General features: G+C 37.3%; 1 protein-coding gene across 1 annotated transcript; it reads right to left on the bottom strand.

The window, feature by feature from the left end:
* Positions 1-6,274: 6,274 nt before the first annotated feature.
* Positions 6,275-9,385, bottom strand: CDR1 (cerebellar degeneration related protein 1). Its single transcript, XM_018044065.1, is given in 4 exon segments — positions 6,275-8,464; positions 8,519-8,745; positions 8,835-8,986; positions 9,026-9,385. Coding segments are annotated over 4 exon segments (861 nt in total). The 3' UTR covers positions 6,275-8,342.
* Positions 9,386-12,978: the final 3,593 nt, after the last annotated feature.

Here is a 12,978-nt window from a genome sequence, read left to right as displayed (position 1 = left end):
AAATCAGACAACTCAAAATGCCAAAATAGAAAAAAAGGAAAGAGATTTGCATTTGTGGCTTCTAAAACAGAGAAGGATGAATAAGACCTCTTTTATGTGTAAAATCTACTAGCAAGCATCACAAACATGCAAATTTAAATTTTGATCTGGATGGAAAATTATAACATTCATCGTGAGTAGTAAGTGGTAGGATAGGTTTAGGAACCGCCAAGGTCTATATGAAAAGACATGGCTTGCAGAGGAAGCAGATCATGAAGCCACTGCAGAATCTTGAAGGAACAGATAGAGAAAAATGGCTAGATGCCTGAACAGGTCTACAATGCTGATGAAACAGTCTTGTTCTGGAAGCGCGTGCCTATTTGCACAGCTATTGTAAAGGAGGAGACAAAGACCAGAGGCTTCAAGCCTGGGAAAGATAAGCTCCAAAGTTCTTTGTTTCAATGCTTCTGGTGACTTTCTGACTAAACCCGTTTTGCTTCACAAGTTCCAAAATTCTTGCCCTCTTAAAAGAAAATGCCAGAAACACTTTTCTGTGTATATGTAGGGAAACCATAAGATACGGATCACTGAGAAACTCTTTTTTGATAGTTTTTTTAAGTGTTTTGTTCCTGAGGTTAAACAATATTTAAACCAAAAACATCTTGAATTCAAATTGTTGCTGATTCTAAACGCAACTCCCACTGATAAAAGTGTGATAGTAAATGCTAATCTTTGTGTTAAAGTCATCTCCATTTACCCCAATACAACTCCATTCTTTCAACCCATGCACTTGGGAGTATATTTGACAACCTGGCAACTCTTATGAGAGAGACACCTGAAATTACTGTGAAAGTAGCTTGGCAAAATTTCTCCATATGTAATGCTTTAATGATAGTAGAAGAGTCCGTGAGAGAAATAAAACAATCAGCCCTTAATGGAGCCTGTCAGAAATTTCAGAATGAGGTTGTAACTAATTCTGAGTTTCCTTCCAGTGCCAGAAGAAACTGAAAATGTTGTAGCATCTGCAAAATGTTTGAGTGGTGAAGGATTTGAAGACTGTGAATTAAGTGACTTGGCTGAACTGTTAGATTCTCACCCTCAGAAGATAGTTGAGAAATCTTTCAACGATCAGAGACGTGATCCCGTCACAAGTTGATGAAAGAGGTCAGTATAGGTTAACTTCCAGAACTTGAAGAATGTTGAAGCACCCACTCCGCAAATCAAATTGCCATGATGATTCAGAGAAAAGAGATCCTTTGGTGGAGTATTTATTGACTTTCAGGCAAGGCTTAAATGATTACCCACAACCTTATAAAGGCAGGAATAAGAAAGCTTCAAACAAAGGCCAGTAAGTGTTTTCTCTTTGCTTGCTTCAACAGGGAGAAGAGGCTGGACCATCGGACTGCGTCATGCAAACCCATTCTACAAATAGCAGACAGAAGGACCTCACGCAGACAGTGGAACCCTGGGATTCAGACTCTGACAGCTTTGATGATGTGATGATCCATGCAGGAGACTGAGCTTACTCATGTGCAGATAAAATCCTGTTTTCTCCATTTTTTCCCTGTCACTACTGTGATGATCAGCCTTTTCAGTGATGCATTATATTCTTCACCTTGAGCTCAGAGAGAAATAGAAATTAATTGTTCAACAATCACGATTACTAATGTAAAATTCGTAAAATTCCATCAAGGCTCACTTTACTTAGTGTTTTATTCTGATGAACAAACCAATTGTCAGGGCTTTTGTAATACTCCCTTCCCTCCCCCAATTTCCCCCCAAAGCTTATAAATTCCTCCAACACAAATTCCCCTACAACGAGGGTTTAAGTAACTCAACTCTAGGACCTAAGGAGAGGGCTACTCAGTTTGATAAATTTTTGACCCTATAATTTATTTCAACTCTGTTTAAGCCTAACTTGCTGTCTCAACAGAAAAGATACAAATCCCCTTGTTAATTCATTTAGTATAAGTTCATTTGTTTTGCAGCAATTGTATAAGGTACTGAAAGGCATGGTGTGTCCTGGAAGACAGCACATTTATAGTGGATTCCTGGATTTACTTTGGTACCTAATCAAGGAGGAGAAGCTGCTAGAGTTCATTGCCATCCATCCTCTCTGTTCTCATATCTGGTCTTCCAAGTGATTTAAATGGTTGAATATCCTGTTCCCTGTTTCTAGGTGGTAGAAATCCAGTAAGTTTTCCCCTAGCCTGGAAAACCTGAAAGATACATCCCCTATATCTGAGTTTGCAGTAATCAGAGAAAGGGGACAAAAATACAGAAGTTAAAAGTCTTGGCTTGCGTAGTACAGTTGGGACGGCAGACATTCTTCAACATGTTCCAAAGAGGTGGATGAGTGTTGAAAACCCATTACTGGGTGATAGGGATCTGGGGACTTACCATAGTGCCAGGGGAGCTTACATTCTTCTTGAAGTCACAGTGGTTTTCAGCACTGGCTGCCCATCCAAATCATTATGGGGAACTTCAAAAGCAGATTTCTGGGATCTGTCCCTAGACGTGCTAAATCGGGGATTAGGCCAGCAGCTGTTGATTTTGAAAGCTACTCAAGCCATTTTTAAATAGAGTCATGGTTGAAAACTGGTCCTGTTGAAAACCATAATTATGATAGAAAATATAACACAAACGATAGTGAGCCCAGGGGGTAGGAAACCTCGATTCCAAGTTTCTGCTCTGCCACGGGCTCAATGGATGCTCTTATTCAAGTCATTGTACTCTTTCCTTATCAATCCAAGGAGAGAATAGGAACACTTGGTCTCTGATGTCCTTCTATCTCTGATATTGTTACCTTGAGAGAAAGGTGCATCAGCCTCATTGGTTGATTTTGAGATGACCTAAGCCCTTTCACAGAGACCAAGGTAAATAGTAATACTACTGTCTTGTACTCTTATTATTTTAAAAATGGTTCTTGTGGCTCAGGCTTTCTTATGTTTTACTCCCTTTCAGAAAAGAGTTAGTCACAGATGCCATAGAAGAAAGGGAAACCAATGTAATATCAACTCTGAGTTATAGGGTTTGTATTATATATATAATGCATAGACATTGTAAATAAAACTAGATATTTTGTTTCATTTCCATAAACCAAAGCAGAGAAATATGTTAACTGTTTCAAGGTTCCATGGATAACTGGGGTACTCTTAATCATACCTAGAGGTAAATATTTTTAAGCAAATGATTGTTTTACCAGTATAATCAGCAGTTCCATGTGGTTTTAAATAATGTAGTTTCTTGATAAGTTTATAATTTATTGAGATTGTTGCATTGGCAAGTTTTTGTCTTAATTTGACTAGAATTAGAGAAATAAAACTTTAGGTTGAGTAGCATCCATTAGGAATTGTTAATATAAAATAATACAATGGAAAACTGACTATTATATGATTCTGGTGGTGGTAGGAATGTCTAGACTTTGGCTTGATATATGGAAACATTTGTCTAGGGCCTAGACCATTTGAAATAAAATACTGGGGTAGATCTAGTTCTTATTTATGGCAATATCCAGTTCAAATAATTTAAGAAGTATCATTGATGAGGGTAAAAGACCATTTTAATATGGTTCAGTCTAACAAGTCAGCAGGGCTTCCAAGGTGGCTCAGTGGTAAAAGAATCCGCCTGCCATTGCAGGAGAAGCAAGAGATGGGGGTTCCATCCCTCGGTTGGGAAGATCCCCTGGAGAAGGGAATGACAACCCACTCCAGTATTCTTGCCTGGGGAATCCCATGGATAGAGAAGCCTAGTGGGCTACAGTTTATGGGGTCACAAAGTGTTGGACAGTACTGAGTGACTGAGCACACACAAGTCTGCAGAACACAGGAGGATGTGAAAGTTGGTTTAGGCTAAGTGGTAGAAATAGAAGTTAATGATAATAGTACCATGTACATGGGTGTTCCTTTTTTCTTTTTTAACTGAAATTTCTTTTTGTAAATTTTATATACAATTTGAATGGAAAGGATCTTTCTGTTGTCAAATGGTTCAGGCAAATTCTGATCTTTGATTATATGAAATACATGGAAATTTCCTTCTTTACAGATATATTTAACAACTGGCAAAAAGAAAGAAAAGAAAGACAAAGCAGGTAGAGAGAAAGGACAGCTCAGGTTGCTGAAATTTGTAGAAAATATTAGAAAACTGGCATTACATTTAAAAAGAGTATTTCGTTTGCTTAAAATCTTTTAAGATCAAAATGCAAAAAAGGCTCTTTAAACTGCACATTTGGATTATATAGCTGCCAGCACCTGAATGCTAATGAAAGGCTTCTATAGCATGTATAGTCTCAAAGAGTGTATGGGTCATGTTTATGCTATGAAATACATTACTCACTGAACTTTACATAGTTTTATTATGTTTTAATGGCCTTTGATGTCAGTGTGTTATGGTTGTTTTCCTGAGAGTTCAGAAATAAATATGTGCTATGAACAGAGTGTATATGTTCTGGGGAACTATAAAATCAAGTAGAAAATAGGTGAAAGGATAAATAGTACATTTCACTAACAGATATGGAGAGTAGTTAAATGTGAATCTAGTGTGCTTGAGATGTTACACTTCATTTATCTTGCATTACTACATATAGCCGAAGATACAATCAACCTATCATTGTAAAGTCCCAGAGTTGGTTCTTGATTAACTGGCAATGGTATGATGAGTGGCCTAATGGCATGAACATGGGACTTAGAGTGAGGGCTTTGCCAATGACTTCTTGTCTGCCCTGAACTGGGGACTCCCTCTCTTTGGGTGAGTGGTACTTCGTCCTGGCAGAATAACCCTTGGCCTGTTGAGGTGTGAGAAATTAGCGTGCGTCTTAGGCTTGGGAATCAGGTACAGGTATCTGCCTGCTTGCAATCCTGTCCCTGTCAATTAACAACTATGTAACTGTGGCCATGTTTTTAAACCATTTCAGACTTCAGTTTCTGATCTGTAAAATGGGGTTGAAAATACTTACCTTATAGGATTACTATGAGGTTGTATGAAATGTTTAACACAGTGCCTGGCATAAAGTAAATGCTCAATAAGTTGTTGCTATCACTATTGTTTTAATGTGAATAGCCATTAAAGAACTAGAATATGATCATTCACTACCTTTGCCAAATTTTATCTGATTTCCTTCAAACTAAGTTATACATGATGGTCTCACGAAGAGAGAAGGAGAAAAATCGATGTTAAATATTTCTGTTTGTTTGCTTGTGAGGGATACCTGACAATAATTCCTTAGTCCTTGTTATACCTTGACCTTAATGATTTCATATGATATATTTATAATGTGGTTATTTATTTATATAGTGATTAAGGGTAATGACTTTTTTCACATGGGTGTATTTCTATTCTTTAGAAAATAATCCATCCACCTGGTTCCACTTTTAAGATAACTAAGTGACTCTGTTAACAGGAGCCAAAGATAAAGCTATATGGACCTTTGTGTGATTAAACCACAAAGTATTAGTTCAGCTGTCTTTGAGAGAAATTGGATGTCTAAGTGATCTTACTAGATGAGGACAAGACAGTTCCTCATAACTAGCTTCTGAACTTCTTTGTATTGTATTTCTTGTATTCTGTGATAGCATTCAAGCAGTTTGAAATAGTTGTATTTAGAATGCTAAGTATTCATTGTAACACAGATGCTGTGTATGCTGAGCAACAGAAATGTAATTCAACTTAATCCAACTTTAATTCAACTATAATAGTCTCATAACTCACATCCCATCCAACCCTTTCAGTGTTTTAACTTGGAGTCTTTGGTGTTCTAGTTATATATATATCTGGCATTCAACATCTTGCCCCTTGACTAACTTTCCTTGTGCAAACTCTGATTCTGGTACTTTCTTGTTCAAAAATTGTCAGTGGCTGCCCATTGTCTATATATTCACCCACTTAACCTTGAAATCTGGGCCCAGTCTCAATGCACCTTAACCAGTTTTGTCTGCCAGTGTTTCTTTTTTGCAATAAAAACGATAGTCCCTCCCTTCCTCAGCCCTGTCTTTAGCCTATAGCTCAATTCTGATCTCTTAAGCTTATCAGTCTCTGGTGAGTAAGACCAGAAATCAGAAACTTATAATTTGAAGCCAGAGTGCCTGAGATGAGCCTACCAAGATGTAATCTCCTTCCTGTTCTCCTCCATCACTGCAAACACCTAGAGATTATTTGGCAGTGGTAGGATGACAAGAACACAGGACTTAGAGTAAGGGCTTTGTCACTAGTTCCTTGGCTGCCCTGGGCTGGGGACTTTCTCTTTTGGTGGGTGATGCTTAATCTTGGCAGGATAACCCTAGTCTGTAGTGGTGAGTTTTTTCTTAAAAAAAAAAAAAAATTTGTGTGAGTTTCTTTTTAAGCTTCCAACCTACTAAATTAGGGCATCCTCACTAAACCCTATCCCCCTAGGCTGGGGCCTTGAATACCACCCACTTAATTTTGGCTTTGAATACAAATATCCTGTTGAGGGCCCTGAAACAATTAATCAGAGATCTAAACTTCGTTCTTAGGTTCTTGCCAGCTTTGTCTCCTGAATAGCATCACATGCATAGGATCTTTATTTACCATTGGGCTTCAAACTGCTCTATCCACTCTTTTCCATGAGTGCTAGACTGGAATGTACTTAAGCTTACCACACCCTAGATGTGGTATCTAGAGCTGGGTCTGGCAAACTCAGGCCCTTGAGCCAAGTCTGGCCCAGCTCATTTATGTGTTTTCTAAGGCGGCACTATGATGGTAGAATTGAGTAGTTGCAAGAGAAACCACATGGCTTGCAAAACCTTAACTATTTACTATCTGATCCTTTACAGAAAACTTTTGCTGACCCCTGATCTAAAGCCAAGTGGTTCCCCTGGCCATGTCTTTGCTTGTTCTTTGATAATTCCTCATTCTTGCGCTGTCAGTCAATAAACCCCTAAAATCCCAGTTCACTGAAACTATGAAATATGTTCCAATCCATTGAAACTACTTACTTCTAATTAATTTGCCTGTTTCCTCTTTGTCATCAGCCTAAAAAGTCCTTTCTCTGTGTTTTACTTTTTAGTGGAAGAGATGCTATATTCATAAAGACTGTTAGTCTTATGTTTTTCATCAGGTCCTAGTATGAAATTATTTTTCAATATGACCTTCCAATATCTCTAAGATTAAAAAGGACTAAGATTATCCTTTTAGTTTTTCAGTGTCTCTAATATCAGGTATTCTGAGCTACATGTCTTCTAATATCTCCAGTTGCCAGATCTTCTAGATCTTCTGCATGTTACAATTTCCATGTTTTCTGCTCAGGCCTGCAGTATCTTCACTGCCAATGTTTTCTAATCTCCTTAATATCAGGGTCTTCTAATATCTCCAAAAATGAATCTTCTATGTCTTGCCTTTCAGGGTCCAGAGTTCTAAATGCCATTTTTTCCTATGATCTCAATCCACCAGTGCCTCCTAGACAGGTGTTCTAGAGTCCATTATTTCATTGTGTAAAAAAGTCTAGCTCTTCTAATATCTTTTTTTTTCTTCTAATATCTTATAACACATAGATAGTTCAGTTCCTGCAATTTATAGTATCTCCTAAATCCTGATTTTACAATGTTTTGTCATCACAAGTTCCTCTAATGCCCAAGTCTTTCAATATCTCCAAGAACCTGGTCTTCTAACATTCAGGTGTTCCAACATCCTCAGTGTTTGAATAGCTTGATCTCTTAATATCTTGATCTTTTAATGTCCAAGTGTCCTAATGCCCAGGGCTGCCAACATCCTTGACTTACAGCATCATGAAAACTACATCTTCCAAATTCTGTCCTTTAACATAAATATGTCAATATCCAGGTTTTCCAGAGTCTCCCAATATCCAGGCCTTCTGATTTTAAGATTTCTAAATATCTAGGTCTTCTATTGTCCATATCTTCTAATGTTTAGGACTTCCAAGGTACAGGACTTGCAGTGTCTTTAGTTTTTAGGGCTTCCAGTATCCATTAACTCCAACACTCAGGGCCTCCAAAGTCTCCAGTGTCCAGAATAACAAATGTCCTCAAAATCTAAGACTTCCAATGTCTCCAACATTCTGTGCTTCCAATGTCTCCAATGTCCAGGGTTTCCAGTGGCACCAGTGTCAAGGTCTTCCAGCGACTCTAGATCTTCCAGCAACTCCAAGTCTTCCAACTAATTCCAAGTCTTCCAGCAACATCAAGGTCTTCCAGCTAAACCAGTCTTCCAGAAAATCCACGACTTCCAGTCAATCCATGTCTTCCAGTAAATCTAGTCTTCCAACAAATATAGGTCTTCCAAAAAATCCATATCTTCCAGGAAAATCCATGTCTTCCAACAATTTCAAGGTCTTCCAGCCAACCCATGTCTTCCAGAAAATCTTTGTCTTCCACCAAATCGAAATCTTCCAGCTAATTTATGTCTTCCAGAAAAATGCAAGTCTTCCAGTCAATCCATGTCTTCCAGAAAGAAATCCAGGTCTTCCTCTCAGTCCACGTCTTCCAGAAATATCTACGTCTTCCATCAAATCCAGATCTTCCAGAAAAATACAAGTCTTCCAACCAATCCATGTCTTCCATCAAATCCAGTCTTCCAGTCAATCCACGTCTTCCCGACAAAATCTATGTCTTCCACTAAATCCAGGTCTTCCAGCAAAGCCACGTCTTCCAGAAAATTTATGTCTTCCTATAACGTCCAGGTCTTCCAGCAAATCTACGTCTTCCAAATAATCCAGGTCTTCCGGACAATTCGGGTCTTCCTGAAAATCCATGTCTTCCAGAAAAGCCATGTCTTCCAGGAAATCCATGTCTTCCATCAAATCCATGGCTTCCAGAAAATCAATGTCTTCCAGGAAATCCATGTCTTCCAGCAAATATTTGTCTTCCAACAAAACTGTGTCTTCCATCAAATTCATGTCTTCCAGCCTATCCATCTCTTCCAGAAAATCCTCGTCTTCCAATGAAGGTGCACCTTCCAGGAAATCCACGTCTTCCAGAAAATCTTCGTCTTCCGATGAAGGTGCGCCTTCCAGGAAATCCACGTCTTCCAGAAAATCCTAGTCTTCCAATGAAGGTGCGCCTTCCAGGAAATCCACGTCTTCCAGAAAATCCTCGTCTTCCAATGAAGGTGCACCTTCCAGGAAATCCATGTCTTCCAGAAAATCCCTGTCTTCCAATGAAGGTGCGCCTTCCAGGAAATCCTTGTCTTCCAACAAAGACATGTCTTCCAGGAAATCCTTGTCTTCCAACGAAGGTGTGTCTTCCAGAAAATCCTCGTCTTCCTACACCTCCAGGTCTTCCAGCATCTCCAGGGCTTCCAGCATCTGCTCGTCTTCCAGCATCTCTGTGTCTTCCAACATCTCCACGTCTTCCAACATCTCCACGTCTTCCAACATCTTTACGTCTTCCAGCATCTCTACGTCTTCCAGCATCTCCACGTCTTCCAGCATCTCCATGTCTTCCAAACAACTACTCAGTCTTCCAAAAGCAGGCTCAATATCTACGTCTTCCAACGTCTCTGGTGTACCGGTCGTCTAACATTCAGGTCTTCCAGTGTCTACGATATCCAGGTATTTTTACATGTTCCATAGTTCAGGTCTTCCAAACTTTCCCCAGATCCAGACCTTTTTAAAATTAGTCTTCCCAAGTCCAAGCCTTTCTATGTTCAGATTTTTCCATAGACAAGTCTTCCAACTCAAATGTTGCTGCTTCTAGTAGAATTAACTTTAAAAAATTGCATAAGGCATTCCTTCAGCCTAGTAGTGTTTTTTGCTACTAGGAAATGTGTATTCATTCTTTACAACTTTTAAAGATAGTGTTTATTAAACAGCTTCTGGAGAATAAACACACATAAGATTGCTGTGATAAGTTTTGCAAATTTACTAATGCTCCTATTTTTTATAAAGTCCATTCCATTTGGTACAAGTGAAATTCTTATTTTAATGAGAAAAAATCCCTGTTTAGAGACTTTATTATTTTAGATAAAGCTGTCATACAGTATATTTATCCATTTGTTATAACATCAATTTTTGTGGCTTAATCTTATGTGGCATAAATAATAATAACAGCAACAACATTAACATAGCATTTGCTATGTCCAGGCACTGTTCTAAGGTCCTTACATGCATCAACACTTTTAATCTTTATAATAGCCCATTGAGGTAGATACTATCATCCCTGTTTTACAGATGAGGAAACTGGCATAAGAGGTGAAGGGCATAACTCTTCAGTAGTGAGAGAAATTGTTCTATGAAAGTATGTATAGACCAATAGTATATACACTGAAGTATTAGTAGAGAAAGTCCCTAAAGGAAACTGAATACATTGTGCTGCATTTACACAATGGAATGTTATACAGCAGAGAAATGAGTGGACAACAGATAAACGTATTACATATATAAACATGGGTAGACCAGGGGCTTCCCTGATAGCTCAGCTAGCAAAGAATCTGCCTGCAATGCAGGAGACTTGGGTTCAACCCCTGGGTTGGGAAGATCCCCTGGAGGAGGGCATGGAAATCCACTCCAGTATTCTTGCCTAGAGAATCCCCAAGGACAGAGGAGCCTGGTGGGCTACAGTCCATGGGGTCACACAGAGTTGGACATGACTGAGTGACTAAGCACAGCACAGCACATCAAGTCCCAGAAGACTACATATAATAGGATATTCTTTTTATATTAATTACTCAAAACAAATACAACTGAAGGATATTTTATTTAGGTGTACATATATACTATTGATTAAAAGTATTTTATGAGAAAGTAAAGGAAAGGCAATAAAGAATTCAGGATAATGGCAATTGGGACTGAGGAAAGGCGGTTGGAATAGAAGTAGAGGGAAGTCATTGTCAGTATTCTAGTGCTGTTCAGGTTTGATGGGTGAGTGGGTGGTATTCATTCTATAATTAAAACATATTGATTAATTATTGTGTGATTATTATGAAATTAAAGAACAAGTCTGCATGTTCTATGACAGTGTGAATGGATGACTCATAATTCATTTCTGTGCACTTGAATTTTACAATATTTTCTTAGGCAATTATCTCTGTGTGGTGGGAATACATGTGCTTTTAGTTCTCTTGTGTATCTTTATTCTCTGAATTTTTATAGGGAAAATACAGTATTATCTTAATTAAAAGACAAGCCTAAAATTACGATCTCAAATATGTTAAAAATGCATAATAAGGACTGAAAAGAAAAGTAGTGACAATTTAATGCCTCTGTGTGGTGAGAATTCATATCACTTTTTCTCTATTTCCTTATAGTTTTTTTTTTTTAAATCCAAATGTTATAAAGTGAGCTTATGTTATTTTTCCTTTTAGAAAAATAATACATGCTTATCATGAAAGTAAAATTACAGTAGTATATAAAGTAATAGGTGAAAATATCCCTCTCTTAGTTCCAGAGCCCTGAGATAGCCATGATTATTTGTTTGTTTTGTATCTCCAAGTTATTTTTCTGTTTATGTGTTCTTATGTATTTTATAAAGCAAAATTATCCTATACTTGTTATTCTACAACTTGATCCACCCGCAACTCCCAGCCCTGGGATCAATAGAAAGTCATTGTAACAGCCAGTGGAGTTCTATAATAGGTGAACTATATAATTTATTTGATATTTTCCACATGATAGATCTTCAGGTTGTCAACAGTTTTTTTTTAACTGTTACAAATAATATTATAAAAACATTTTTAAAATCTATCTTTTGCACATGTAGAAATATTTTTGTAGACTAATACCTTAGAAATAAAACTGCTAGATCAAAGGGTTTGAGCTAAACTGCCCTCTCAGCATGCCGGACACTATTATTATTTTAAATTTCTGTCAGCATTTTGGATGAAAAATCGATTCTCATTTATTTCTTTTCCCCTAATCACCAATTAAGTTAAGCATCTTTTAATATATTTATTAGCTATTTATATTTCTGCTGTTAGAGATTGCTTGTTCATATCCTTTGCCTATTTTTCTGTTGAATCATTTGTGTTTTGTTTTGTTTTGTTTTTTTTTTTCCTTCTTGATTTGTAGGAGGTCTCTGGATATTAGAGCTGATATCCCTTTGTCTGCTATATATTGCCAATGTCTTTTTAAAAGTTTATTAAGATGGTATTTGGCAACATTTTAATTGTGTAAAAAAGCAAACATTTTAATCTTTCTTTTATAGCTTCTTGGTTTTGTCTTATATTTAGGTAGGCTTCTGTAACCCAAGATTATAAAAATACTCTCCTGGGACTTCCCTGGCAGTTCAGTGGGTAAGACTCAGTGCTCGCAATGCAGGGTGCACAGGTTCGATCCCTGGTTGGGGAACTAAGATCTCACATGCCTCATGGCAAGACCAAAAAATAATCTCCTATATTTATTCTAATATTTGATATATTACTGCTTAGTGTCTTAATCCATATGTGGTATGTATGGTGAAAAGTAGGGACCTATGTTTACTTTTTCAGAAGAGAGCTAGTTTTCCTAATCTATTTATTGTATTGAATTATATCTGCACCAATTTGGAATTCTCTCTGTGGGTATGTTGTTTATGTTTCTTTTCTGTTCAATTTTTGTCTATTACTGAGCTAGTATCTCACTGCTTTAATTATTGTAGCATTATAATAAGTTTTGAAATGTGCTCCCCACTTATTATTCTGGGGTTTTTTTTTTTTTTTAGCATTTACATGGCTATTTTTGTACATATTATTTTTCCAGATGTATTTTACAATCAACTCCTCAACTTCTATGAAACAAACAAAAAAATTCCTCAAAGTGCCTTGGAATTTTTGAGTAATGTGTCAAGAATGGACATCTTTACAATACAGAGCTTTGCATTTGTTTTGTATCCAGGCATGATATTAAACTCTGTTCTTAGTTCTGTGGGAGTTTATTCCAGTTAGTGATCTTGAATTCTGAGATACACAATCATGTCAGCTGTAAATAATGAAACGTTTGTCTTTTCCTTGCTGATGTTTATATCTAACATTTTTCCTTTTTAGCACCTTGGTAAAGATCTTATGACTTCCAGGACAATGCAGATTTATATGACTCAATAAAGAATAGGTGTCCTT

The sequence above is a fragment of the Capra hircus genome (genome assembly GCF_001704415.2).
Source record: "Capra hircus breed San Clemente chromosome X unlocalized genomic scaffold, ASM170441v1, whole genome shotgun sequence".
Taxonomy (NCBI): domain Eukaryota; kingdom Metazoa; phylum Chordata; class Mammalia; order Artiodactyla; family Bovidae; genus Capra; species Capra hircus.
Note: the sequence above shows the minus strand (reverse complement) of the source record. Positions and strands in the feature narration are given on the sequence as shown.